This window comes from Euprymna scolopes, chromosome 10, assembly GCF_053919585.1.
Source record: "Euprymna scolopes isolate OS-2025 chromosome 10, ASM5391958v1, whole genome shotgun sequence".
Lineage (NCBI taxonomy): Eukaryota > Metazoa > Mollusca > Cephalopoda > Sepiida > Sepiolidae > Euprymna > Euprymna scolopes.
Genome location: NC_136491.1, coordinates 33,688,044 through 33,715,304, shown reverse-complemented (window position 1 = coordinate 33,715,304; position 27,261 = coordinate 33,688,044). Strand labels below are relative to the sequence as shown.

General features: G+C 35.7%; 1 protein-coding gene across 1 annotated transcript in view; it reads right to left on the bottom strand.

Moving 5' to 3' along the window:
- LOC145285922 (ADAMTS-like protein 2) overlaps nucleotides 1-27,261 on the bottom strand; it is a 525,770-nt gene that overhangs the window by 140,464 nt on the left and 358,045 nt on the right. The window contains exons 9-10 of the mRNA XM_080134423.1: nucleotides 7,587-8,517; nucleotides 4,830-4,934 (exon numbers count right to left, since the gene is read on the bottom strand). Of these exons, the coding sequence (XP_079990549.1) occupies nucleotides 4,830-4,934; nucleotides 7,587-8,517 (1,036 nt within the window). The remainder of the gene's footprint in view (nucleotides 1-4,829; nucleotides 4,935-7,586; nucleotides 8,518-27,261) is intronic.

Sequence of the window (27,261 nt, the reverse complement as noted above, 5' to 3'; positions counted from 1 at the left end):
TCAGAAGCAGTTTTCTTGCGGTTAGGAAAGCAAGACTCATTAAGACATCTGTTGAAAAGTTTGGAGAAAACTAGAGCAACCCCAGCAGAGCATTTTTTAATAGTACAGCCGGGATGGAACCAGGCCTACATGCTTTTGTGGTGTCTAGGTTTTTTATATCATGTACTTGAGTAGGGGTGATTTTCAGATCATCTCGTGTGGTTTCTGTCTACAAAGGAAAATCAGGGAAGGAGTGGGTTGCTGTGTAAAATGTAGAGTTTGAAGCAAACCGACTAACAAGCACGGTAACCTTCTCACTTGCGTGCAAGTAACCTCATGATTGTTGGATAGTGGGGGAATTGTTGATTGCCCATTATTTAACACACTGTTGTAGATTTTCCAGAAATCACGAGATCTTAATTTCTGCGCTTCAATGCGTTTTCTAGTGGTTTCTTTGTATTCTCTCTTAGCTGTCGCTATTTCTTTCTTATAATGACTTCTAGCTTCTATAAACTTTTGTCTGTTTGTACAGGACTTATGCTGGATAAATATATGGTATGCATGTTGCCTCTTAGCAATGGCAGCTGCGCAAGTAGAAGTAAAGCATGTGGGGTTTATTATAGAACTTCCGTGTAGGAACATATGCTTCGATTGCTGCTTTGAACCATTCAGTAGTCTCATTTGCGCACTGTTCTGCTGGAAGAGAAAATATATTTCCCTATTGGGCGTCTCTTATGTAATCTCTAATGGCTTCCCAGCCTTGTTGTTTTGAGCAATGGCTCTTCAACTTGGGGTCGAGAGTTTAGAGTAATGTCTATCATTATTACAGCGAGATCTTAATTTCTGCGCTTCAATGCGTTTTCTGGTGGTTTCGGTGTATCCTCACTTAGCTGTCGCTATTTCCCTCTTATAACTACTTCTAGCCTCTATAAACTTTTGTCTGTTTGTACTAAACTTATATCAGATAAATCTGCCGTATGCATGCTGCCTTTGAGCAATCTCAGCTGCGCGAATAGAAGTAAACTATTGGGGAGAATGGGGTTTGCTATAGAACTTCTATGAGGGAATATGTGTTTCAATTGCCGTTTTGAACCATTCTCATGTGCATACTATTCTACTGGAAGGGAAAAGATATTTCTCAATGGGTCATCTCGTATGAGATCCCTGATGGCTTCCCAGTAAGTCAATAGACTTACTAGGAAGCCATCAGGGATCTCATACGAGATGACCCATTGAGAAATATATTTTCTCTTCCAGTAGAATAGTATAGTGATAGTTAAAGTACCTTGTCGTTTTGAGCAATGGTTCTTCAGCTTGGGGTCAAAAGTTTAAGGTTATTTCTACCATTATCACAACGTGATCAGCATCCCCAAGTGGGCTATGGGCATTTATTACACAATTATCGAGAACTGTGATCGAAAATCGATCTAGAAGTGAAACTTGGTTGATCTTGTTGATCTGAGAAACGGGTTGCAAACGTACCTGTTTGTGATAGGGAATGAGATATAGAGAAGTTATGTGTTATGCTACTAGCTCCATCTGTGTAAGTAGAAGAACCAAGTCAATTACTGAAGTGGATATTAAAGTCACCAAATACATGTACTTGCGCGCGATTATAAAAGAAAGAGTGATGTAACTATGCTGTCAGAGACGTGGTTGATCGTGGTACAGTCCTAGGTCGAGGGAGACCTGTGGAGAAAATATTAGTAGCTAACGCTATGTTGCAGGTTAAGTCAAAAATACATGAAGGCCTGATCGTCTGATTCAAGTTTATGTATATATATATATATATATATATATGAAAAATGCGACGCTCACTGTGTTTTATAAACAAGCGGTTAGAGCACTGCAAAAGTGGTGGACAAATGTTTGTTTAAATAGACATTTGGCGAGATCATTTACGGCGCCGCTCCCGTAGATCGATCAGTAGAACTGCTGACTGGCAATGCGATAGTTCTAGATTCAATCCTCGGCTTGGGAGAAGTGCTGGTCTAGTGGCACTGATGAGTTGTGACACAACGAAACAGGACTGTATGTCGATGACTACAAATATATATATATATATATATATATATATATATATATATATATATATATATATATATATATATATATAATTCCCTATGACAGACATACAGCAATTTTTTAATCAGTTTTGGGGCGAAAATTTGGCTGCCAAGAGCTCAAAGTTTTAAGCGTTGACATTTGCAGACTCTACCAAACCCATCCTCCAATATATATATATATATGTGTGTGTGTGTGTGTGTGTGTGTGTGCACATAAAGTTATGAACACTACAGAGGACCCGGGCAAAGTAGGGCTGAACTGCTAATGTATATATGTATATATATATATATATATATATATATATATATGCATACATATATATACATATTATTTATATTTGATCGACTTTGTAAGGGTAACGAATTTTAAACTCAGCTTGATAATATTTTTAAAAAATAATTAAACTTTTATTATGTCGTCAATTTTACAATCTGCCGATTGATGGATTGACTTTAACAGCAAAACCAATTAAATACTCAGTGCGTCACAACCATCTTGTGCTCTTACGCCGATGGTGTTTCTCAGCTAACATCCGGTTGTATTTATTTCAAATTGATTCACGATTCCCGCCAAAAGTATTTTGTTATTCTCTTCTTGTAAGATTGTCAAGATTTCATTTCATAAAATAAATAAGAGAAAATACCTTTGCACTCGATGACACGTTTAATTTTTATGTTTATAAAATATTTTTTTTAATGTGATTAACCTCAAATAAGGCACAGTGCCAATTGAACCTCTGACCGTCAGTACAGTCAGGAAAGCAGTCGCTTTGAGAGAATTCCAAAGTTTCGCAGTTCGGGAAAAGAAACTATTAGAGTAGAATGCGTGCCGCTATCTAGGCATCCCTACGGTATGGGGGTTGAGTTATTTTGCTTGTCGGGTTAAACGGGTAATATTTACGTCGATGGGAGACAAGTGCTTACAGTTTATCGGAGCACATTCAATTAAAATACTTGTACAGAAGGCACAGGGATGCAACATTGCCGCGAGGGGACAAAGGTTGGACTTTAGTTTATAATGCAGGACCGATTAGGTTGCAGATACTTTTTTCGGCCCTGTTTAAGAAAGAGATACCAGTGAAAAAAGCACAAGCTCAGATGTGGCAACAATACCACATGTCAGGACGAATAGTGTCGTGGAACATATATATGACACGATCAGGTGTGAGTAATTTTCTAGCACGGTAGAGGGAGCCCACCTTCTTTGCAGCAACCTTGGCAATGTTGTCCATGCGTGTGTTTCAATTCATGTTGACTGTGGATGCTAAGTCGAGAAGTTTGAATGAAGTTTGCACGATGATTATTAGTCATAGAAATCAATAATTGAGTAACCAATAATTAATAAATCAATAATTAAGAAGGTTTCTTGAAATAGTTTAGGTCAGACTTGACGGTTCTCGCAAAGATTTCAAATATTACCTTGGATATGGGTTTATTTTTCTTTATATCCCCTCTGTCTGTTTTAAAACGTGGTGACATCACATAAATATACCCATCTCGGCGACAATTTTATTAGGGTGATCAATGTCAGGAATAAGAACAGTTCAAGGCTCGACCTCCGTGGAATTCGCATTTATATTATCGTGTGTTGACGCATGATTCGCAGACACTGAATTTACCTCATGTCTAAGAAGGATCTGATTATACTAGGTATTCGTCTGGTAATGCTATATGGTTCCAGCAGAAGACCTCCGTGCCAGAACCTGTTAAAGGATATATATATATATATATATAATGGGGGGGTCCAAATCGCCATGTTTTTTTATTACTTATCAAACCTAAAAGCATATATTAAAAAATTATGGTTTATTAGAGTCAGGTGGCCTGTGAGTAAACACTGTGTTTATCTTTAATTATATGATTTAATTATTTAAAATGACGGCCCCAGGAAAACCTGTTTACGCTGCATTGAAGTATGCTATAAAATAACCAAACCAAACTCTACAAATAAATATGTGAAGATAAAAAGAGCTTGAAGCGTAAAAACTGTTTCCAAAATCACTGGATTCGCCATTAAATAACCCGAAAAGGGTTGATATGCCGTAAAACCAAACAAATATTAATAGCTGTTAAACTACATAAGTATCCTTATTTAAAATTTTAAGATGTTTAAAACGCAAATAGGCCACAAACGAGTAACTAAACTGAAATAAATTGTTTTCCCGACTTCATTTTCTTTAGATAAGTGATGTCTCCTAATTGTGTAACAGAGCGCGGATGCGAGTATGGCAGCTGTATGCAAATGACGGAGTCAAGTGCGAGATGATGTCGTGGCAAGAGAGAGAAACGATGTTAAAAAGAAGAATGTGCGAGCAGACCGGGAATCATGTCAGAAAAAAGGAGCAATATTCGAAAGGCATTCGGGAATCACGCAAGAGAAGGACAGAAATAGTCGTGTTACGCACAGTGACCGAGGGACACAGGAAAAGAACTGTAAATAAATATCAATTGTTTAACGCAGGAAAAAAAGTGATCGGGTTATTTCCTCTTCCTTTCTTATGTTCCTTGCGACAGAGTCTACAACGTGTTGGGTCCCTCCGTATTAATAACTTTCCACGCGCCCAAAGGTGTGTAATGTTATAATAGTAATAATCACCTAAATTTGTTTTTTAATTAATTAGTACATTTGTATGAATCAACATGAGAAAACTTTGTTGACCGGCTTGATTCTGTTGTTGGCATTATTACAGCAGCGTACGGTCATTAAATCGTATTTTGTTACCGGATTAAATAGTTATGGTTGTCTATATAGATACAAACGGGCTAACCAATCAAAGTACTCACCTGCATCACAAGTTAAACTGCATGGGCTAATTACATTTGCTCGCCATGAATATAAAAGAGATTTTCCGACTGTTGTCACTGCGTTTTGGTCGGGTGATGAAGTGTCTGAAAGAGAAAACTTAATATTCTAGAAAACCTAAAGGGTTATAGTAAAACCACATTGTTTTTTTTTTTAAATGCGTAAAATTCTAAGCAATATTTTTTCATCAAATGCGAGATTGAACGTGGTATGTTTTCGCTTGAGAGCGATCAATGAACCAATTAAAGTACGTTTATACATAAAATGTTTAAGTGCTGGTATTTCTATTATCTCCATCGTCTCTTCTTTCATCGACATCGCGATTCATGAGTAACTGTAATCGTCAGGTGTTGTTGATTGCCTCGTCTTTTTTTTTTAACATAGGCGAAATAAACTTTCCATTCGTGAATAGCACAAAGGTACAGAGTGGAACGAAAAATTTGTCGCTCTAAAGAAAAAAACATTATATCTTTATTTTGAAATTTCAATTTAAAAAAGTCAATGCAGGTAACTTGATTATGTAGTAGAGCTGATATCTATTCAGTATAGCCGCCTTCAGCCTCAGTTACCACCTCAACACTGGTCTGGAACTGGGAGCATGCCTTCTTCTCAAGTGCCGGCGAGAGCCCGGCGAATACTCGCCGGATGACGGCGATTAGGCTGGTTTTGGTGTTGTGTGAAGTCATGTTAGTGATGTTCTTGACGTATGACCAAACGAAATCGTCCAGCGAGTTCATGTCAGGAAAATAGTGGGCCAGTGAAAGAAGGGTACAAAGTCATAGCATTCCTTTTGAAGCCAAGCTTGCATCTCTTTGTACTTGTGGGCCGACACAGAGTCCTGATGCCACACCCAAGGTCTTCCAGCGGCCAGTAGATTGCACTAAGGAATCATCACACTTCAGCATATCTAGATACATATTGGTATTGATTTCAAGCCGAGTTCGAAGATGTGAGCTGGCATGATATGACCCTCACTTGAAACCACACCAAAGACCATAACTGTGGCCGGAATCTCCGATGAGCTGTGCCCTCAAGCGTTGAACCGTCCGGATTAGCATTTTGAGGGTGCTGGCAATGATCTTGTTATCATAACTTGGGGCGGCAGAGAGCATGAGTTGTACAGCGACGCATCTCTGATCTCGCTCGTTGAACATTATGTCACTTTCAGACATGATAGAAGGCTCATATCGCTCCTGGAATTTGTACGTAAATGGCCAACTAGTAGATGGCTCCAACAAATGAGAAAACCGATGTTCAGAAAACGGAAATGGAATCATGCTTTTTCATTGGCGACAATTTTATCGTTCCATCCTGTAATTTGCAAAGTTTTTCAAGGTTTTATTTGAGCAGAATTTTTTCTAGAAAGGGAGAGACTACTGTATTTTATGAGATAATGATTTTTTCTACCTCTGTTAAATGAATAAAGGGTTCCTTTCGAAATTCCGTTAAACTTCCAGAATTCGACAGAAACACTCCGAATCCAACACGATACACCTGAAGACGATCGGAGGTTACATCGACCGGAACGATGTGAAAATGACACCCAATATGCGAACAGTAGTCGGATGAACCCAAATAATACGAATACTGTATTTTAATTATTATTTACTTCGTAGTTTACTAACTCACTTTTAAGAAATGGTCGATTTAACGGACTGAGGTACCATTTAACCTAGATCATTTCTACATACTTAGAGCGTGTCCCATCCGTATCGCTTGCCATGGAAGACTGACTAGCAAACCTTTGTTTCTCTCGCTCGAAAACGTGACGTACGCTCTTTTATGATCGTTTGACTATGTTTTGTCTAAGGAATTTGAACTGTGCATACTGCTTTCTCTTACAGCATCCATCTCTAGGTGCAATTCTGTTTGAGGCTAGGTTATCTTGGTATGTACTAGTGTGACCCTTGTCAAAATACACAGTACAAAAAGTGAACTGTAATTGTAATCACGAATATATATGAAAGGCTCTCATGCAGGCACAGACGGAAATAACACCATAGGACCAGTGGTACAACACCAGAATCTGAACAAACATTGACTACCTTCTAAAAAATGTTTACACGGTTCTTAAAACCGAGTCGCATGCAGAAATGTGTCTTGTCTTTTGGTTGAGGAACACAACTGTATATCATGATCGAAATTTTTACTTTTAAAGGCGAATCGTGCAACTCTGGTTAGGAATATGTGAATGAAATTCCTTGCACGTAGACTTCTTTTCGACTATCATTTAAATAACATATGGCCACCGTTGAAATGGTTTGAGAAAAGATATTCGTTGTAATTACAACATGCAGAGGGTTTTTTTACCAAGGTATGAAGTCAATGAAACCTTGCGTTAAAAAAGGGACATTCGAAAAAAACAGGACAAAAAGAAGAACAAGAGTTGCCAGACGAAGATCGCCTGTTACGATGTAATTTCATAATTGTTATTGAACAATGTAGCACAATATTAATTTCTGGGTATTTATTAATTTATTGCACTGTAGTCAGTTCTATATTTAAAATAAAACGGGCACTATTTTCATAGAAATTTTAATAAACTCATATTTGTTGTGTATTATTGTTTATTTCTATCGACAAAACTACTGTATTTTGGGCTATTCAGAAAAAAATATCAGCTTCATCAAAACATTTGTAGATTAAATATATTTCACATTCCGTGGAATTTCCACGGGTCCTCCTAGTAAATAAATATTCTTTTATTACTTTCAAGTGTAAAAGAATGGAATACTCACTTATCTTTTTTGTATATCTTTTATCGTGAATATGATACTCATCCAATTCGTCTTTGATCCGGGTAATGGCCGAAAGAAATATCGGAAATCCCTTTTTCTGGATCTGAAAATTTCTCTCCGTCTGGTTTCTAAGGGCGCTAACTGTTTCCTCTCCGACATCGACGGTGCTCACTTCTGATTGTCGGCCAACAATGCCCACCTCCATCACATCCTCACTCTCACTCCTGGACCTCTCACCAGGCCGACTAGGTATACCACCTTCATTACTCCGCCTGGGCGACATCGACGGCGCAATGATCCTCACGAATATATGCTTACGACTTTCTCGCTTGTTTGACGTAGAACTATGCGTCGTTACCGAAGGCCACTGCAAATGCGGTTTTCGTGTGACCAGATCGTCATGGTTCTCGTTCAACTTCCGGTAATAATCCGCTGACTCTTGCCTCAAAATCACGTGACCACTTTGTTCATTCCAAGCCTCTTGTTCTCTTCGTTGAGGCCCGGCTACAGCTTGAGATTCCACTTTTCTCTCCGGAGGTCCTATTGCCGGGGAAGGCAATTGTCGCCTTGATGGGTTTGACATATGCTGTGCGTCCTTAGTTCGGTAAGCACGTTGGTAGAGTTCATGGGCTTGAGAGGGATATAATAACGGTGGAGGTAGCACCTCGGGTATCGGTATTGGTGATTGAGGTGTTGTCGGGGTCTGCTCTGTAGATGAGAGCAATGTGTTGCGTAAACTCGATGGAATGTGTCCGAATAATACTTGGCTATAAAGAAGGGTTTGCCAGGCGTAGGTAGGATCGGAACTTTCTGATGCATGCAAGTTTTCATATTCATGTTCTCCTTCATTATGGTGGAATGTCGTGTTCTTTGCTGGTAGGATGTATTCGAATTTCAACCGGATAATAGTGTTTTTCTCAGGAGTCAAACTCTGAAAAAAGAAAAGAAGTTTTTTATGGCTTATCAGTAATAGCGCATTTTCAGTAGACTTCCCTTATTGATAACAATAATAAATGCAGATTAAGTTAGTCTTTCTGTAGACAGCTATTTTCGTGTGTCTTCTATAACATATATAGACTGCAATTTTAAAGTGTTTTCTTTTAAATAGAATTAATGAATGTATAGTAAGAGATAGACAGATATATATATATATATATATATATATATATATATAGATAGATAGATAGATAGATAGATAGATAGATAGATAAGTAAGTTTAAAGGGGATTAAGGAAGTATCTAAAAATTCTTCAAATGTGGACCTATAAAGAAGTGTGAAGCTCAGCAGGTACGCTGGAGCTTAAATATAATAATAAGATTAAAGACAAGACAAAGCCACATCTTCGTATATATAGATTTACTAGCAGTTCAACCCGGCTTTGCTCGCACCCTACGTACTGTTCATAACTATGTGCATATATATATATATTAAAATGTTTTACTGCTGTCCATATAACCTACATCTAAAATTCTAAGTGTTTAAACCTAAAATTGGGGAGGACTTTGATAGAATTTGTAAAAGTCAACTCTTTCAAATTTTCGGCCACAAAAATGTACTGTTCATAACTATGTGCATAAATATATATATATATATATATATATTAAAATGTTTTCCTGGTGTCCATATAACCTACATCTAAAATTCTAAGTGTTTAAACCTAAAATTGGCGGAGGACTTTGATAGAATTTGTAAAAGTCAACTCTTTCAACTTTGATCTCTTGGCAGCCAAATTTTCGGCCACAAAAATGTGTGCCTTGTGTCTGAATACATTAAATGTAAAATTTCAAATGTTTAGACCAAAAATTAGCTGCGTAATTTGGTAGAGACCAAAGTGGTAAGGAATTTTAAAACTTTCACCCAATTTTAACCTCTTAACATTTATTACGTTGGGCTAAAATCTAATGAGAAAGTTTGATCCATGCCTAAAATTTCAAGTGTTTAGACCCAAAATTGGCGGAGGAGATTGGTAGAATTTCAAAGGTTCACCATCATAAACATGGTCCTCATCATAAACATGTCTACCATCATAAACATGTTCAGCATCATAGCCTATACTGCGCCTAGAATTTCCAAATGGTCATCTATCTGGTATCAACCAAGCTCAACGTTGCTTATCATGGCTGATCTTATGAGAACCGGTGTGTCAACGCGATTGTGCCGTGTATATATATATATATGTATATATATATATATATATATATATATAAATTCAAGTGTAATCACCTTTTTCTTCGCCATATTCCCTCTGCTTCACTTTTTTGTTATCAAGTAAGATCTTTGTCTTACTTGCTGTTTCATCAAATACTTCTGCATGCAAAATCCGATCCCGCATTTTGTCTAATTTCTACCCTCTGATGAGAAGGAAAGTATTTCTTCGAAACTCCGCGGATTAAGGACTATCCACTTATCTAGTGTTTCCTTTTCAGATTAAATATGTTTTTAACTCATTTCAAAGTCTTTTTTGACATGTTTTATTAACTGTTTGCTTGTATATATATATATATATATATATATATATATATATATATATATAGAACGCTGTTTAATTTACCTTGTGAACCAATTAAATATTCTTTATTGATCCCTCTGATTCTCTCATCTAGCAAACGGCAGGGCTTCTTGGGTATATCGAATTGATATGTAACCTTATTTTAACGCGGTATGCATATATATATATATATATATATATATATATATATATAGAGAGAGAGAGAGAGATAGAGAGAGAGAGAGAGAGATAGATAGATAGATTTATCCGTTTCATAGATTGCTTTTTTTAACACGTGATGACGTAAGTGTAAGCAAATACAGACGGAATAAATTTTAACTAATTAATGGGAATCCTTTAAATTTTCTCCCCAAACCCTTTATAAATTTATACTATCATTGTCTTTTCTAGAATCCTACCATGAAGAATACAGATATAAAAACACGCTTTCGGCAGTCACAAACGGGCAGCGAATATAAAGGCCTATTAACGCATTCTGGCCTGCTTTTTTCTTTTCATCTTTGCACCCATTTTCTATTTCTTTTTCTTCTTATTATTCATCTTCATATATATTCATCGGATACGGAGGAAGAGGGGGCGGCATATTCCATTCCATTCTAACTACATTTCCAAGTTTCAAACATTACAAAAATTAATATCCTATTTCAGTCACCTAAATTATTTCATGTATGATATACATTATATATTCTTCTTTCAATTTATCTGTGCGATATTCAGTTTCTTAGCAGCTAATACGTGCTTTCTTGTGCAGAATACGGACCGTACTAAAATAATAAAGATAATATTGGGAAACGGATCAATAACAAGGAGGAAACTTGTGATACTATAAAATGGACCTGAGATGGACCTGAGTCACTAAGTGACAATAAACAAAGAGACGGGAAGTAGCAAACAATGAATCTGTAGGTATTTTTAGATTGAGCATTTTAGATTTGACAATGACAATAGAAACCTACAGAACAGATTACAAGGGAAGGACAGCTTCCCGTAGCCAGGGTGGGAGGACTTCAGATACCGACGCAGAGCGGACAGTTGCCATCGAGCTCACGGTTGCGATGGATGGGAGCTGGTAACGAAAACTGTTGGGCAGTTTTTAGAGCTGAGTGCGAAACAGAGATAGAGACGAATTGCGACTGATCGACGAACGTGCCATTGGTAGAGAAGAAGAAGACACACACATAGAACTATATATATATATATATATATATATATATATATAGTTCAAGGTTCAATTCTTGGCTTGGGAGAGATGCTAGTCTAGCGGCACTGATGAGTTTTGATACAACGAAACAGGACTGTACGTCGATGACTACAAATATATTTTAAGCCCCCCCTCTTTGGGTAGATCACTCTCGTAAATAATCTCACCCGCTACTTAATTGGCTGAAAAATGCGAAGCTCGTTGTTTGTTTGTTTACAAACAGGCGGTTTGAGTACTGTAAGAGTGGTTGCGGATGTCTATTTAAATAGACATTCCGACGAGTTATTTGCGGGCGTCCCTTCTGTGGTCGAGTGGGAGAACTGCCGACTGTCAACACGACGGTTCTAGGTTCAATTCTTGGCTTGGGAGAGATGCTAGTCTAGCGGCACTGATGAGTTGTGATACAACGAAACAGGACTGTATGTCGATGACTATATATATATATATATATATATATATATACACGCATCAAGTGCGCTTGAAAGCCAAATTTTTTCTTTTACTTTCTTGCTATGAGGTAAAGTTGGAGAAAGAAAAGTCAGTAATAAAGATCCTCGCGTTGTCTCTCAGCGGCTGTATTTTGAAATGCCGGGAACGGTGCGTTTGCGACGCGCGATTAATGTCAGGTGTGTGAGTTCCGTTATAGAAGCGTTGATTTAGTTTGATTAAACTTGAACTTTATACTTTAAATATACTTTGGAGTCAAACTCCATCCTCAGTATCCTGAATATTCTTTTTTTTTTATTTATTTCTTCTTCGTTTTTGCCATGCTGTAAGGTCGTTGAAAGAAAAGTCAATGATAAAGATCCGCGCGTTGTCTCTCAGCAGTTGTATTTTGAAATGTCGGGAACAGTGCTTTGGCGACGCGGGATTAACTTCATGTTATCCTCCGTTATAGAAGCGTTGATTTAATTTGGTTAAAATAAAATACGCATCAAGTTCGCTTGAAAGCCAAATTACAACGCAGTTTTACGAAAATAAACACATATTTTACTTGTTTGAAATTTATAATTTAAATATATTTCGGAGTCAAACTCCATCCTCATTATTTTGTTTCTTTTTTTCCCCCCCGTTTCTTCTTTTACTGACTTTTCTTTCTCAAATTTAAAACATGGCTTTGAAACGCTGCTTGTTGTATTTAATTTAACTAAGCCACGAGTGGGTGACCTGCCCTTGTTTTTGTTTATAAATGCTATGTCCCTTTTATTGGCGGCCGGGTATTTATTTATATATTTTTATTTTGACTATTGATATATATATATATATATATATATATATATATATATATATATACCTTACGTGTATTAAAGTTACATATATATATATATATATACATATATAAATATATATATATATATATATAGAGAGAGAGAGAGAGAGAGAGAGAGAGAGAGAGAGAGAGAGGGCATAGATAGATAGTGTTAATTGCTTCTTTAACATACTAATCTTCGAGACAACGTTATATTATCAACATTCCCCGCAAAAGTTATGCAGTAAATATCACAGAAAACACAATAGTAACAACCGCGTCAGTTCGTGTATAATAACCCGTACAATGTATCACGTAAGAGTAGTCGCAACTGTAGAATACTGATTATCTGATTTCACTAATCATATTTTAAATTGCATGCGTCGCTTATGTCCACTTATTTCTGCCAACAGAAACCACACCTTTCTCCCTTTCGATGACATCTCGTAGATCTCCGATCACTGAACAAAAAATTGGTTCGTAAACGAGAAACAAGGGTTGGTTCTTAGAAGGATGAAAATGGAAGATAAATGCCTGCCATTAAGTTCGACTTAAATTTCTGTTCGAAATGAATAGGGATTTAGAAGTAGACTTCAACTTCGGATTTCTCTTCAATGCTGTTTGCACATCGATGAATACTGTAGGCGCTATTTTTGATTGCATCCGGCAGCTACTAAAGACTTAAAGCCATCTTACTGATTGGTTAATGACGTTTACGAAATATGTTTTATTTAGCTTAAAGTTTGTGAAACTTTGGACGAAATTAGACATTGGTTTGGCCCATACTTTATCCGTCTTACTACTATAAGAAAGTAGCAACAGTGCTGTAGCTATCGATCAAGACGGTGAACTCGGCGAGTCATGTTCGAATACTGTCAGTGCTATTATTTACATTAAGATCACTAGTACTTCTTGATGTGGCTCTAGTTACATTCACTGTTTAAAATAATTAAAGAAATCTTCAACTATGTAATCAAGAGCTGATTGTAATTATAATGTCTTTCAAGCTGGAAAAATTGTGGGGCCCTTCAACCGCTCCAGTAGAGCGTAATTCTCTACCTATATAAAAGCCAGGTACGGGCAACGATGGGGTACTGTTGCCACATTTGGGCAGGGTCTTCTAGAAGCAATTCGGCTTTGACAGAGTTCAAAATAGACTTCGTAGCTAAGTTGGGGATGCCTTTTTCTCTTCCCTGCAACCTCTTTCTCACAGAAGAGACGTTGCGAGCCTGTCTCTTCTTTATTGTTATTCTCATGGCAAGTGCTCAGCTGAGCTTCAATCTATGGTTCCCCCCTTGCCAAACTTTCACGAAAAACACTTGTCTAGCCAAAATCAATATTAATAATTTATCACACTCTTTATCTGTGCCTATACCTAAATGTAGATTCCATGAACAAAGCTTCTTTCTTAGAACTGCATACCTGTGGAACTCTCTTCCTATTTCCTGCTTTCCAGCTGATAACAATCTGATTGTCTTCAAGTCCAATGCTAACAAATTCTTGATGAACCGTCCCCCTAAGTAATCCAATTTACAAAATTCCCACTACTTATGTTTACTACGCTATAATCACATTAACCCTTATCCTCGAGTGGCCTCCGGGCCTTGATAAGTGGTGATTCCTGTGTAAAACAAAAATAATAATAAAATACGACTGACTTTCCAAAAGTATTGTCTCCTATTTAATTATCCTGTTCGAATGAATTACAGGGAACTTCAAATTCCAATGTTAGGATGACTAAACTTATGCTTTCATGACATGAAAGTTTCATCTCTCTTTTTCAGATATTGACAGTGTGAGGCTGTAATAAAGCAAACCCTGTCCTGAACGTGCGCTAGTAACGGAGATGCGTCATCAAATTCCTCCGTGCAGAATAAAATCGATCGATCAATGTTCACCAGCGCGTGTTGAACCTGTACGATGCAGATTCATTTGATGGCAGCACATTTAGAAGATGGGTTCGTCGATTTCAGAGAGGCGACAGAAATATGAGTGACAAAGCGTGCTCCAGACTTTTACAACTCACGTATAAAACAGGTTGAAAATGTGCACTGAGAATGTTGGTGACTATGTAGTAAAATACATTCTGGGGCGCATTAATAACACTATTCCCGTCTTTATAGTTCTTCATTGTCACAGTTTGTTAGTTAAGAAATAGAAGGCCTTACTTTTGAAATGAGTTTGTAAATGCGTCTTTGATCACATTACATAATAGGTTGCAAATCAGTGTTTCTTTTTTTGTTTAATATAGTTTTTAGGGAGAGTTGATAGATTAATTTCGTTTTTTAAAGCATGAAATTAAAAAAAAAATAGAGATTATTTTTTTTTAATCTGATAGAATCGGTTTATACTAAAAAAAAGAATCAGATTAGTAAATTTTGATGGGATAGTTAAAACGATTAATCCGGACACCCTATTTTATTTTTGATAAAGGTACATATATTGACAAAGTGGGACCTATTAGATTAGAAACACTTTTTCCCCTCTCCAAGAGAGAGACTAGTGATAGATGCATTAGCCCAGATGTGGTAACAATACGAATGATAGTCTTGGAGAGGCACAGGATTCTCTCAGATGTGAGTAGTTTTATAGCTCGCTAGATGGAACCCACTTTCTTTGCAGCAGACTTCGCAATGTCCTAAATGTTTTTGTTCCAGTTCATATTGCACGTGAATGGTAGGCCGAGGAGTTTGAAGGAAGGCCTTCTATTTGTTAAAGGAGAGCAGCTTAGTCTTACTAGCATTAAATGTGACCATCTATTTGCGGTCTCATTCTACCACGTCCGGGAAGTCATTTTCTAACGATACTGCAGTTGTCTTAGATTTATGTACCTCTGTTCTCTCCTCATGCACGTTATAGAGCGTTTTATCATCGGCAAATATATCCATCTCGGACACAATATTATCAGGATGGTCGTTTATGAATATCAGGAATAATAGTGGTCCAAGGATCGCCCTCTGATGTACTCCCTCATTAATGTAATGCTGCTTGAATGTACCTCTATCAATGACAACCGGGATGGTCCTATTGTCTAAAAAGGATCTTATTATATTTAGTATACGTTCAATTATACCTACGACTTAGTTTCCATTAGCATACTTTGTCAAAGGCCTTGAATATATCAAGAGCTACAGCCCTGGCTTCGCCCGTCTTATCCAGTACATGGTATATGCGTTCAGAGATGGCTATTAAAATATGTGTTGTAGAACAACATTGCCTAAATCCATATTGTTTATCAGAGTGAAAGTTTACTTTTGCGAGATGGTGGACTAGTCATTGATCAATTAAGGTTTCAAAGATTTTAGCGAAGAAGAGGGGAAATCGATAGAACGATAATTGAGAGGATCATTCCTCTCATCAGATTTCTTGTACTCTGGTACCACAGAGGCTATCTTCCAGCTATCAGGGAAGCAAGATTCAGCAAGGCATTTATTGTAGAGTTTAGAAAGTACGGGAACGAGCACAGCTGTACATTTCTTAATTAATATAGCAGGGATGAGATCATGTCCATACGCCAAGGGGGTGTCTATGTTATTTGTGATATCGCGGACATGAGAAAGGGCGATTTTTACATCATCTAGTGTGGCTTCAGTCCGCATAGAGAAATTTGGAAAAGGGTTATTTGTTAGCTTTAAAGTGGAGTTGGAAGCGAATCACCGGGCAAGCAGTTCCGCCTTCTCGGTTGCCGTGCATGCGACGTTCTTGTTGTTGGATAGAGGAATTACTGATTACCCTTTATTCACAACATCATTATAGATATTCTCAGAAATCACGATGTCCTATCTTTTGCGATTCTATGCATTCCTTTATTATTTCAGCATGCTTTCATTTGGCTGTTGCTATTTTTTTTACAATAATTTTTAGTATCTATGAAGTTTTGCCTATTTGTATTTGACTTATAACGTACGAGCCGGCGGAATAAATGCTGTCTTTGTGCAATGGTAGCTGCACAATCTGTAGTGAACCATGGGGGAGAATTGGGTTTCCTATAGTACTTCTGTGTGGGAGCTTAAGCTTTAATTCCAACTTTGTATCATTCAGTTGTCTCATTGCACACTGTCTAGCAGGAAATAAGAAAATATTAGTCCATGCGGCAGCTCTGATGTGTTCTCTGATGGCTTCACAATCAGCCGTTTTGTAGATCATTGTTACTTCTCATCTTGGGTTTGGGATTTTTGCCTATCTGTATTTGACTTATGACGTACAAACCGGCAGAATACATGCTGTCTTTGTGCAACGGTAGTTGCACAATCTGAAGTGAACCATGGGGGTGAGTGGGGATTGCTATAATACTTCCGTGTTGGAACACGTGCTTCAATGCCCGCTTTAAATCATTCAGTTGTCTCACTGGTACACTGTTCAGCAAGAAGAGAGAAGATAGCGGTCCATGGGGCATCTCGGATGTGTTCTCTAATGTGTTCTCTAATGTGTTCTCTAATGGCTTCCCAGTCAGCTCTGTTGTATTAGCTTGTTGTTTTTAGCAATGGTTGCTCACCTTGAGGTTCGGATTAAAATGTGATGCCAACTGATACAACTAGGTGGTTTGTGTTTCCAAGTAAACTGTGTACATTAGTTAAACAATCCTCGATTACTGTGCTGAGGAATAGGTCTAAGTGTGAAGCCTGCTGGTGTTCACGATCTCATAGGCGGGTTGGGAACATTACTATCTGTGTGCGGGAATGGGCTATAGAGAAGCTATAAGTAAAGCGTCCAGCTGCAACTGTGACATCTCAGGAACGAAGTCAATTTTTATGGTGGACATTAAAGTCACCAAACACACGTATTTGGGCGTTAATATCTAAGGAGAGTGCTGTATCTATACTATCAAACATATGATCAATTAGGGTACAATCCTGACTGAAGGAATAACAGCAGAGAAAATATAAGTAACGAACGCAATGATGAATGGCTAGTCGAAAGCACATAAAAACCTTGTCATCCGATTCAAGACGTTTCTCTCTAGTTAAAGGGAGGGTGCTACGAATATACATTCCAAGCCCGTGCATATATCTATCCGAGTTTTAACGGCAGAGAGGAAAGTATACTGCCATGTTAAAGTTGTTAGAGGGAATTGAGGAGTGTAAGTTTGTTTCACTTAATGCAAAAATATCCGGGGAGTTTACTAAGAGGTAAGACTCTACATCATCTCGATTACTTCTAAGCCCACGGATATCTTTGAAAACGAGCCTCATGGGAGGAGAGAAATTAATTTTGTTTGGGTGGCCATTTGATTTGATCCTGATATTTGTTTGGGTTGTTATTTCATTACGTTTTTGTTTAATTTCAGATAAGGGGGAGAGTGTTGAGCAAAGTCGGCCAGATTTGACGCCAAGTATACACACATTGGTCCATTGATCAAGTCTTGCCTAGAAAGCCCACCAGATATCAGCAGAGTCCCTTTCTATGCCAGATATGGTACTTCAGCTATTCCGATATTATACAACTGATAATAGAACATCCGTTCTAAACGCTACCAAAGAGTTAGGACTCCTGTACTGTCAGTCGGAAACAGCCGCCAGACAAACTATAAATTAGGTACCCCAACCTCTCAGAAAAAAAACGGCCAAAACCAGCCTAGTGAATACAAGTGGCATACAAGTGAACCCAATTTGCTCAGATTCTGAGAGAAATTGAGAATAAGGAATAGGGTAACGGCGTTCAAAGTCAAGAAACAACGCTAAGTATTGTACCTCTGCGCCTGAAGAAGTGGCTAATAGACAAAGAAGTGTGAAAGCCGGCGAGCAATTTAGGTTTGCAAACCGGGGAATTTTTTCGAGTCATCAGCTCTAGGAAAGTTGTTGACCATGACTGAAGAGGCCTCTCCCAAGTTTTTATATCAAATTTTTTTCTCCTAAAAAGATGATCAAACAAGATTTACGGGCCATTAAACCGGGATATGAGCATGGTTTCTACACTGGCTTATTCTGCACCCCCACATGTATGAAAAATGGAGTAATTTACTTCAAAATTTGGCTTTATTCAAAATAAATAAGCATAGAATTGTAGATAGATTCCCCTCTAACATAAATAATAAATTATTGTTTTTTTATATATGTATCAGTTCATGCTTTAATTTTTAGCCTTGAAGCAAACATGTCTTCGTAGTCATTTTTTCTCAAATTTTTCAATCATTACTATATATTAGGTCCAATATAATATAATAATAAATACGAAATCCGCATTAATCAAAATATCATATTTAAGCGTGTTTTAGGACCGGGCAATGCCGAGTCGGCTGCTAGTATATATATATATATATATATATATATATATATATATATATATATATATATATATATATATATATATATTACTTGATAAAAAAAAGTGAAGCAGAGGGAATCTGGTGAAGAAAAAGGTGATTACACGTGAATGGATAGTCTGGTGGAATTATTTTATATACACACACACACGCACGCACACAGACACACACACGTATATATATATATATATATATATATATATATATATATATATATATATATATATACTAGCAAAAGTACCCCTCGTTGACTGGGTTCAAAAACAGCCTAAAGAAAATGGACTCTGATTTATGAAAGTATGATAGGTTATGAAAAAGAAGGGTTGTAAAGAGATAGCTTCGAATTTGGGAGTATAAAAACCAAAGCAAAATATGATGAAAGTAAAAATAAAATAGATAAACCCCATAATTTATTATACCATACCTGTTCACACTGCTACAATTATCACAATAATCTGTGGATCTATATTAAAGAACCTTGTTAAACTGTGTGACATATTTCCATTCTATGGAGGTCAAGCGCGAACGAACACCCTATAATTTTATTATACCATATTTCTTCAAACTGAAACATAATTATCAAAGTATACTTACGCAGATAGATATGAAATGTCTTAATTAAAGTGTGTGCCTTTTTCCATTCTATGGAGGCCAGGCGCGAACGCAAACCCCACAATTTTATTATACCATCCCTATTTAAGTTAAAACATACTTACCAAAATATTATTATGTACATCTATATCAAAAAAAACTGTAAACGTTTTTTTTTAATTTTTTATTTCCATACTTTGTAAACTAGGCGCCTACGCAGACCCCACAATTTTAATGAATCATGATTATGCCAGATCAAACATACACATTCCTGTGTCTCGATACATCTTCTATCATTATATTTGATCAGTTTTCTATAATAGTCAACCATATAGGAGCCTAGACCAGACACACTCACACAGATGTTCAGCTTTATATATATATATATATATATATATATATATATATATATATATATATATATATATATATGTGTAATTTTTGGTTCGTTCAAAATCGAAATAACATATTTTCTAAATTAATTAAATTAATTTAATTGAAATTTTCAGAAAATCTATCTGCAAAGTAAAGGAATGTTTTCATATTATTAAAATTATTTAACATTGCGAATTATAAAAATATTAAATAAAAGAAAATATATTTTTCGTAACTGCGAGACTGTCCGCCATTTTATTTCTGGTAGAAATGAGCCTTTCACTTGCACCAAGCGTTGACGATTTCGAATTACAACATGTTACTATCTACTTAATAGTAGTCAACGTTATTACATGAGAAATTAATAAATGTTTAGTACTTTTTTTTATTTATTTATGAAAAGAGTTAAGCCAACGTAAATAAAGTTTGTAAAAAGTGCGAAAGGTAATGTAAGTAAATAAAAAAAATGTTACGTGCGCATGCGTTAGCCTTGACTGAGGGGGGAACTAAGCGAACGACCATTAAATAATTCTGCGGGTCGCCATGAACATAACGCCCAAGGAGTACCAAAAATAGTTTTAATGATATGAAGAAATTACTTTTTCGAAAAGTGGGTGATCACTTTTCCATATAAATTTAACTTTAAATGGACACCCACATTCTGACCACCTGAGGAAAGGGTAATTCATTTTCGTGTTTATTGGCAAGGTTTTTTGACAAGGCAGTTTGGTACGGAAGTTTTTTTTTGACAAGGCAGTTTGGTACGCGAGTTTATTGGCAAGGTTTTTGACAAGCCAGTTTAACAATATGTGAAATGTAAATAATCCCAGAGCTCATGGGAATGCTAAAGAAATCAAACAAAAAACTTTTTAGCCAAGAAACACACAGAAAAAAAAATAGCATCCATTTTTTTTCTATCGAATTCATTTGTGTTTTTATTGAAAACTATTTTCCCCCGGATTTTTTTAATATAATTTTCCATTAAGAGCCGTGCGTCTCACGTTCGTATATAACAAAAAAAAATTGTAGATTTCGGTGCGCTAAAAACGAATCTGCAAACCGTTTCCGTCGCAAAAAAATAAATAGTTTTTATGATATAAAGAAATTACTTTTTCGAAAGGTGGGCGATCTGTTTTCCATGCAAATTTAACTTAAAATAAGCACCCACTTTCTAACCACCTGAGAGAGGAGGATGTTTTTCACATGTTTATTGGCTAAACAACTTTCGTTTATGCTCGCACATAGCGTAAACGAAGGCTACGGCTGTGAAATGGAAAATAGTCTCAGAGTTCAGGGGTTATTACCGTGCAAAAGAAATCAAACAAAACCTTTTTAGCCAAGAAATACCCAGAGAAATGCCCCTCTCTCAGGTGGCCAGAAAGTGAGTGCTCATTTTTAGTTAAATTTAGATTAAAAAGTGATCACCCGCTTTTCGAAAGAGTAATTTCTTCATACCATAACTTTCTTTTTGCGGCGGAAACGGTTTGAAGTTTCGTTTTTAGCACACCGAAATCGACAATAAAATATTTTGTTATATATGGACGTGAAACAGGCCTTAAAGTAAAATAATACCGGATTTTTTGGACAGATTTGCCGTTTAGTTGTACAAATATCCTCAAACCAGGTAATCACTAAAAGGCACTCTTAAAAGTCGTCACCTGTATCGATCAAAAGTTTAATACCACTGATAATATGCCAGCCTACGTCACGGTAACTTATATTGAGTGATTTCCTAGAAGTATTTTGTATAGTTTTTTTTAGTTTACATTCATTTTCCTAAAATTTCCCCAAACTTAACATATTCGATACAGTCTGCCGCCATTTGTATTTTTCAAATATACCGATAAACATTGAATGTTTTTGAACTGATTAAACATTATACATTACATAAAAAAAAACTAAAATCTTATCCAGTTAGATATAACATTTACTTTTCTTGCCTTTGATAACATTTATTTGTTATATATTTATTTTTTGACAACGTCTTTGTATCTGTGTTTAGTAATAAAACCGTTTTCATTTAATGTAACGTTTAGTCGGCTTGAAAAACAGTGTTTATCGGTGTATTTGAAAGCTACAAATGGTGTCGGACACTGTTGATTACATTAAGTTTGAGAAAGTGAGTTAAAACTAAAAAAAAAACTATACAAAATACTGTCAGAAACCCACCGATTATGTCAGCCTATGTCATAGTAACATATATTCGGTGGGTTTTTCACACTGTTTTTTACAGTTTTTAGTTTTCAATATACTTTTACAAACTTAACGTATTTTACAGAGTCTGCGACCATTTCTGTTTTTCGAGCCGATTAAACATTTTACATTACATAAAAACACTAAACAATTATTTAGTTAGGTAGAAATGTAACTTACCTTACCTTTGCTTTCATTTATTTGTTTTTGGACAACTTTTTTCGAATCTGTGTATATTACCCCCCCCCATCACTCATATATTAATTACTAACTCACATTTTTGTATACAGAAAACAAACAAAAAAAAAGACATTAAGCGTTTCAACATTTTTGCTACGTTCGGCTTCCTTCACTGATTGTTGGTCGAGCTCAATCCATGATTGGCAGAAGCTCCCGAGGATCCAGATCAAATTCTGCAAGAGTACCATTTTTTTTTTCATTTTCGCCTTCTTTTTCACTTTTTGGGGTGGATTGCTGTACTAAGAATATAAGAAACATGCATTTTCTGTTTTTATTAGATTTTTTCCATTACACCAAATTGAGTCACTGCAATGCGTGGCAGAATACAGATAATATATATATATATATATATATATATATATATATATATATATATATATATATATATAATCTACCGAATGTGAGAGAATATATGAATATATATATTTATATACATATATAAATATTATTATATATTATATATATGAATATATATATATATATATATATATATATATATATATATATATATATATACAAACCGTTTTTTTTCTTTATTTCGAGACTACCTCTGGATGAATGAAATTAAGAAAACGAACACATCAATATAAATATTTAAAAATTTTCTTGGGAAAAGTGTGACGCTAATCCATTTCAGCAACTACGTTTGAAATTCAAAAATGGGGAGGAGGTTGCGTAGTTTAAGAGAGGGACATTTTTAATAACGTCATATAGCCATTAAGTTATTTTTAAAAGATATTATGCAGCTAATATTTTTTTCTGGAAAATAAAATTCTAAATACAATTTTTCGACACTAGGTGACTTAAGATGTCATCGTTTCTAAACATGTGAGCTGCTTCCTTGAGTCGTTTATTCTTGTCAACATTTTTTTTTTACTTCGATCAATAACAAGATATGATGTTACTTTACTATGAATATATGGTAAACCATACCTGGCTTTTCGATTTTTTTTAGATATTACGCTAGATTAGAATAAGAACACCAAACGTCTGTTGTTGGTTGTTTTTGTTTTACGGTATATCAACCTTTTTCAGGTTATTTAATGTCGAATCTAGTTATTTTGAGGAACGATTTTTAAGGGAGTATTTTTTTTTAAGTCAGATTCTATTTAACCCATAGTTGGGACCCTAACAGGTACTACCACTCCGGGTAAGAGTGGATCTGGGGGCAATCGCAATTAAAGGGTGGCTCTACACTCCCGGAGGCCTCACCATCGGATATAGCTTTAGGTCATATCCAGGACCCCAAACATCTGTAATAAATTTCATTATTGTACATATTTTATCATAAGATTTGCATGAATTGATGTTATCATTAGTTCAAGAATCTTAGAATATTCTAATTGCGTAATGACGGAATATATGTATTTATTAAATTAAAACATTTAAATATGCAATAGAATGTGGAGGGGTATAAAGAAGAGCTGAGGATTTTCTATAAGAACAGGTTTGTTATCTTGTGATTTTACATAATCTTGTTTACTCGTAAATATTGTAATTTTCCAAGAAATAAACTATATATCTAAAACAAGATGAAAAACGAGGCGCATTATATTTGTAGTGAGATAGGGAAAACCCGCAACATTTTCTACATAGAGAAAATAAGAGAGAAAAGAAAATTGAAGCGTTTTTGTTTTTTTTTGTTTTGTTTTTTTCGAGCGAACAACGGGAAAACATAGCACTTTGTATATAGAGGTGAACAGGGAAACAAACTAAGTGCATTTTTAGGAGATAAGAGAAGAACCCGCAACATCTTGTAGATAGAAAAGAAAAATTCTCACTAGAAAGGTATGGAGGGACCAAATACCAACTATGAGAAAATCTTCCCAGAAAAAAAAAATTCAATCTGAAATATAATAGAATTTCCGAAATGTTTTAGCAGAAACGTTATGTTTCCTTTGGGAACAGCTTTTATGTTGGGTTTCATTCATAAACAGTTGCGTGTAGATGTGTACAGATTTTTAAATAGGAGAGTCTATACATTAGAAAACGTTAATGTGTGTATGAAGTCACGAGTAAATTCGACATTTAGCAACATGCAAAAGTTTTGGTGAAAAATCGATAAATAACACAAGTTGTTTAATAGAGTGTTATTCATTTGCTATGACGGCTGTCAGACGCTTAAATTGAAGTTGCTTGAAGAAATTAAACTTCAATTGTATTCTGATCCCGTTGAGAAATAATGTTACGTTGTCTCAAGTGTTGCTGTGTTTCAATGTAGAATAAATACCCACAACTATATATATATATATATATATATATATATATATATATATATATATATATATATATATATATATAATGTAAAATAAACATATTGATATTGAAAATTTATTCAAATTTTCAAAACAACTCATAAACTTATAAGGAAAGTATACGAAATGTTGACTAATCGACATAAAACAAGACAAACCTTGTTCCATGGAGTTTCGAAGATGTGATCTTTCCTATCAGAGAGAAAGAGGTTTGCAAAATATACAATAAATTTTGCAGGTTATTGCATCACAGGAAACAAATAATGTGAAGTTTACCATGTTTGAATAAAATGGCAGTTAACAATTTGCACTGTCTGTCTGACGTAATGAATATTTAAAATTAAAATGTTTAAAATTCAACGCTATTTCACACGGTTAATAGTAGCCGAATGGGTTCGGCCTCCGCTAATCGAGCCAGAGATGTCTCGTGTCGCGGGGTTCGAATCGTTCGACTGGTAGTAATCGTGACACCCTGCACTGAAGAATCCCGAAAGGATGAAACACTAGTGTCTGTAGGTATTTAATTATTATCGTAAAAAAAAAAAATAATTATGACAGCCCCTTTTAGAAATTCGTTTCTAATCGTTGAGCACTTTCCGTTGAATTAAAAGTCGGTCAATTTAGCTCTTATGCGTAGATCATCGTATAACGATTTGATCACTGTCTGTCTGACGTAATGAACATTTAAAATTAAAATGTTTAAAATTCAACGCTCTTTCACACGGTTAATAGTAGCCGAATGGGTTCGGCCTCCGCTAATCGAGCCAGAGATGTCTCGTGTCGCGGGGTTCCAATCGTTCGACTAGTAGTAATCGTGACACCCTGCACTGAAGAATCCCGAAAGGATGAAACACTAGTGTCTGTAGGTATTTAATTATTATAGTAAAAAAAAAAAATAATTATGACAGCCCCTTTAAGAAATTCGTTTCTTATCGTTGAGCACTTTCCGTTGAATTAAAAGTCGGTCAATTTAGCTCTTATGCGTAGATCATCGTATAACGATTTGATCACTGTCTGTCTGACGTAATGAACATTTAAAATTAAAATGTTTAAAATTCAACGCTATTTCACACGGTTAATAGTAGCCGAATGGGTTCGGCCTCCGCTAATCGAGCCAGAGATGTCTCGTGTCGCGGGGTTCGAATCGTTCGACTGGTAGTAATCGTGACACCCTGCACCGAAGAATCCCGAAAGGATGAAACACTAGTGTCTGTAGGTATTTAATTATTATAGTAAAAAAATAATTATGACAGCCCCTTTAAGAAATTCGTTTCTTATCGTTGAGCACTTTCCGTTGAATTAAAAGTCGGTCAATTTAGCTCTTATGCGTAGATCATCGTATAACGATTTGATCACTGTCTGTCTGACGTAATGAACATTTAAAATTAAAATGTTTAAAATTCAACGCTATTTCACACGGTTAATAGTAGCCGAATGGGTTCGGCCTCCGCTAATCGAGCCAGAGATGTCTCGTGTCGCGGGGTTCGAATCGTTCGACTAGTAGTAATCGTGACACCCTGCACTGAAGAATCCCGAAAGGATGAAACACTAGTGTCTGTAGGTATTTAATTATTATAGTAAAAAAATAATTATGACAGCCCCTTTAAGAAATTCGTTTCTTATCGTTGAGCACTTTCCGTTGAATTAAAAGTCGGTCAATTTAGCTCTTATGCGTAGATCATCGTATAACGATTTGATCACTGTCTGTCTGACGTAATGAACATTTAAAATTAAAATGTTTAAAATTCAACGCTATTTCACACGGTTAATAGTAGCCGAATGGGTTCGGCCTCCGCTAATCGAGCCAGAGATGTCTCGTGTCGCGGGGTTCGAATCGTTCGACTAGTAGTAATCGTGACACCCTGCACTGAAGAATCCCGAAAGGATGAAACACTAGTGTCTGTAGGTATTTAATTATTATAGTAAAAAAAAAAAATAATTATGACAGCCCCTTTAAGAAATTCGTTTCTTATCGTTGAGCACTTTCCGTTGAATTAAAAGTCGGTCAATTTAGCTCTTATGCGTAGATCATCGTATAACGATTTGATCACTGTCTGTCTGACGTAATGAACATTTAAAATTAAAATGTTTAAAATTCAACGCTATTTCACACGGTTAATAGTAGCCGAATGGGTTCGGCCTCCGCTAATCGAGCCAGAGATGTCTCGTGTCGCGGGGTTCGAATCGTTCGACTGGAAGTAATCGTGACACCCTGCACTGAAGAATCCCGAAAGGATGAAACACTAGTGTCTGTAGGTATTTCATTATTATAATAAAAAAAATAATTGTATATATATATATATATATACATATATATATATATTTCTGTAAAAGCCTGAGGAAGCTACAGACGGCCAAAAAAGGGCCGGGTAGCTGAAACAATAATGTAACTTAAGAGAAAGATACGGTAATAAAAAATAAAACGCATATTTACTCTACAACACTATTGAGCACTTTCTTCAGTTTTTATTAATTACCATTTCAACTAAATATATATATATATACTTGTTTCTGTAGTAATATATTTTCTTGTTATATATCAATCCTTATATAAGAAGCTCAATGTGAATACAGAGCAATATATAGAATAAACCAAAAAAACTTTATATTCCAAACTAGATGATGTTGACATTTTTTTATTTTATTCCTTTACATCAATTTATCTGGACACTTCGTGACAGTATCTGTTTTGTAGCGCACAATCAATCACTTAATTATTATATTAATCCGCGAATTTATTATTCCCTTAACTCATTAGAAAAAATAGCAAAAATCAATCCAACAAAAGAAACTAAAATT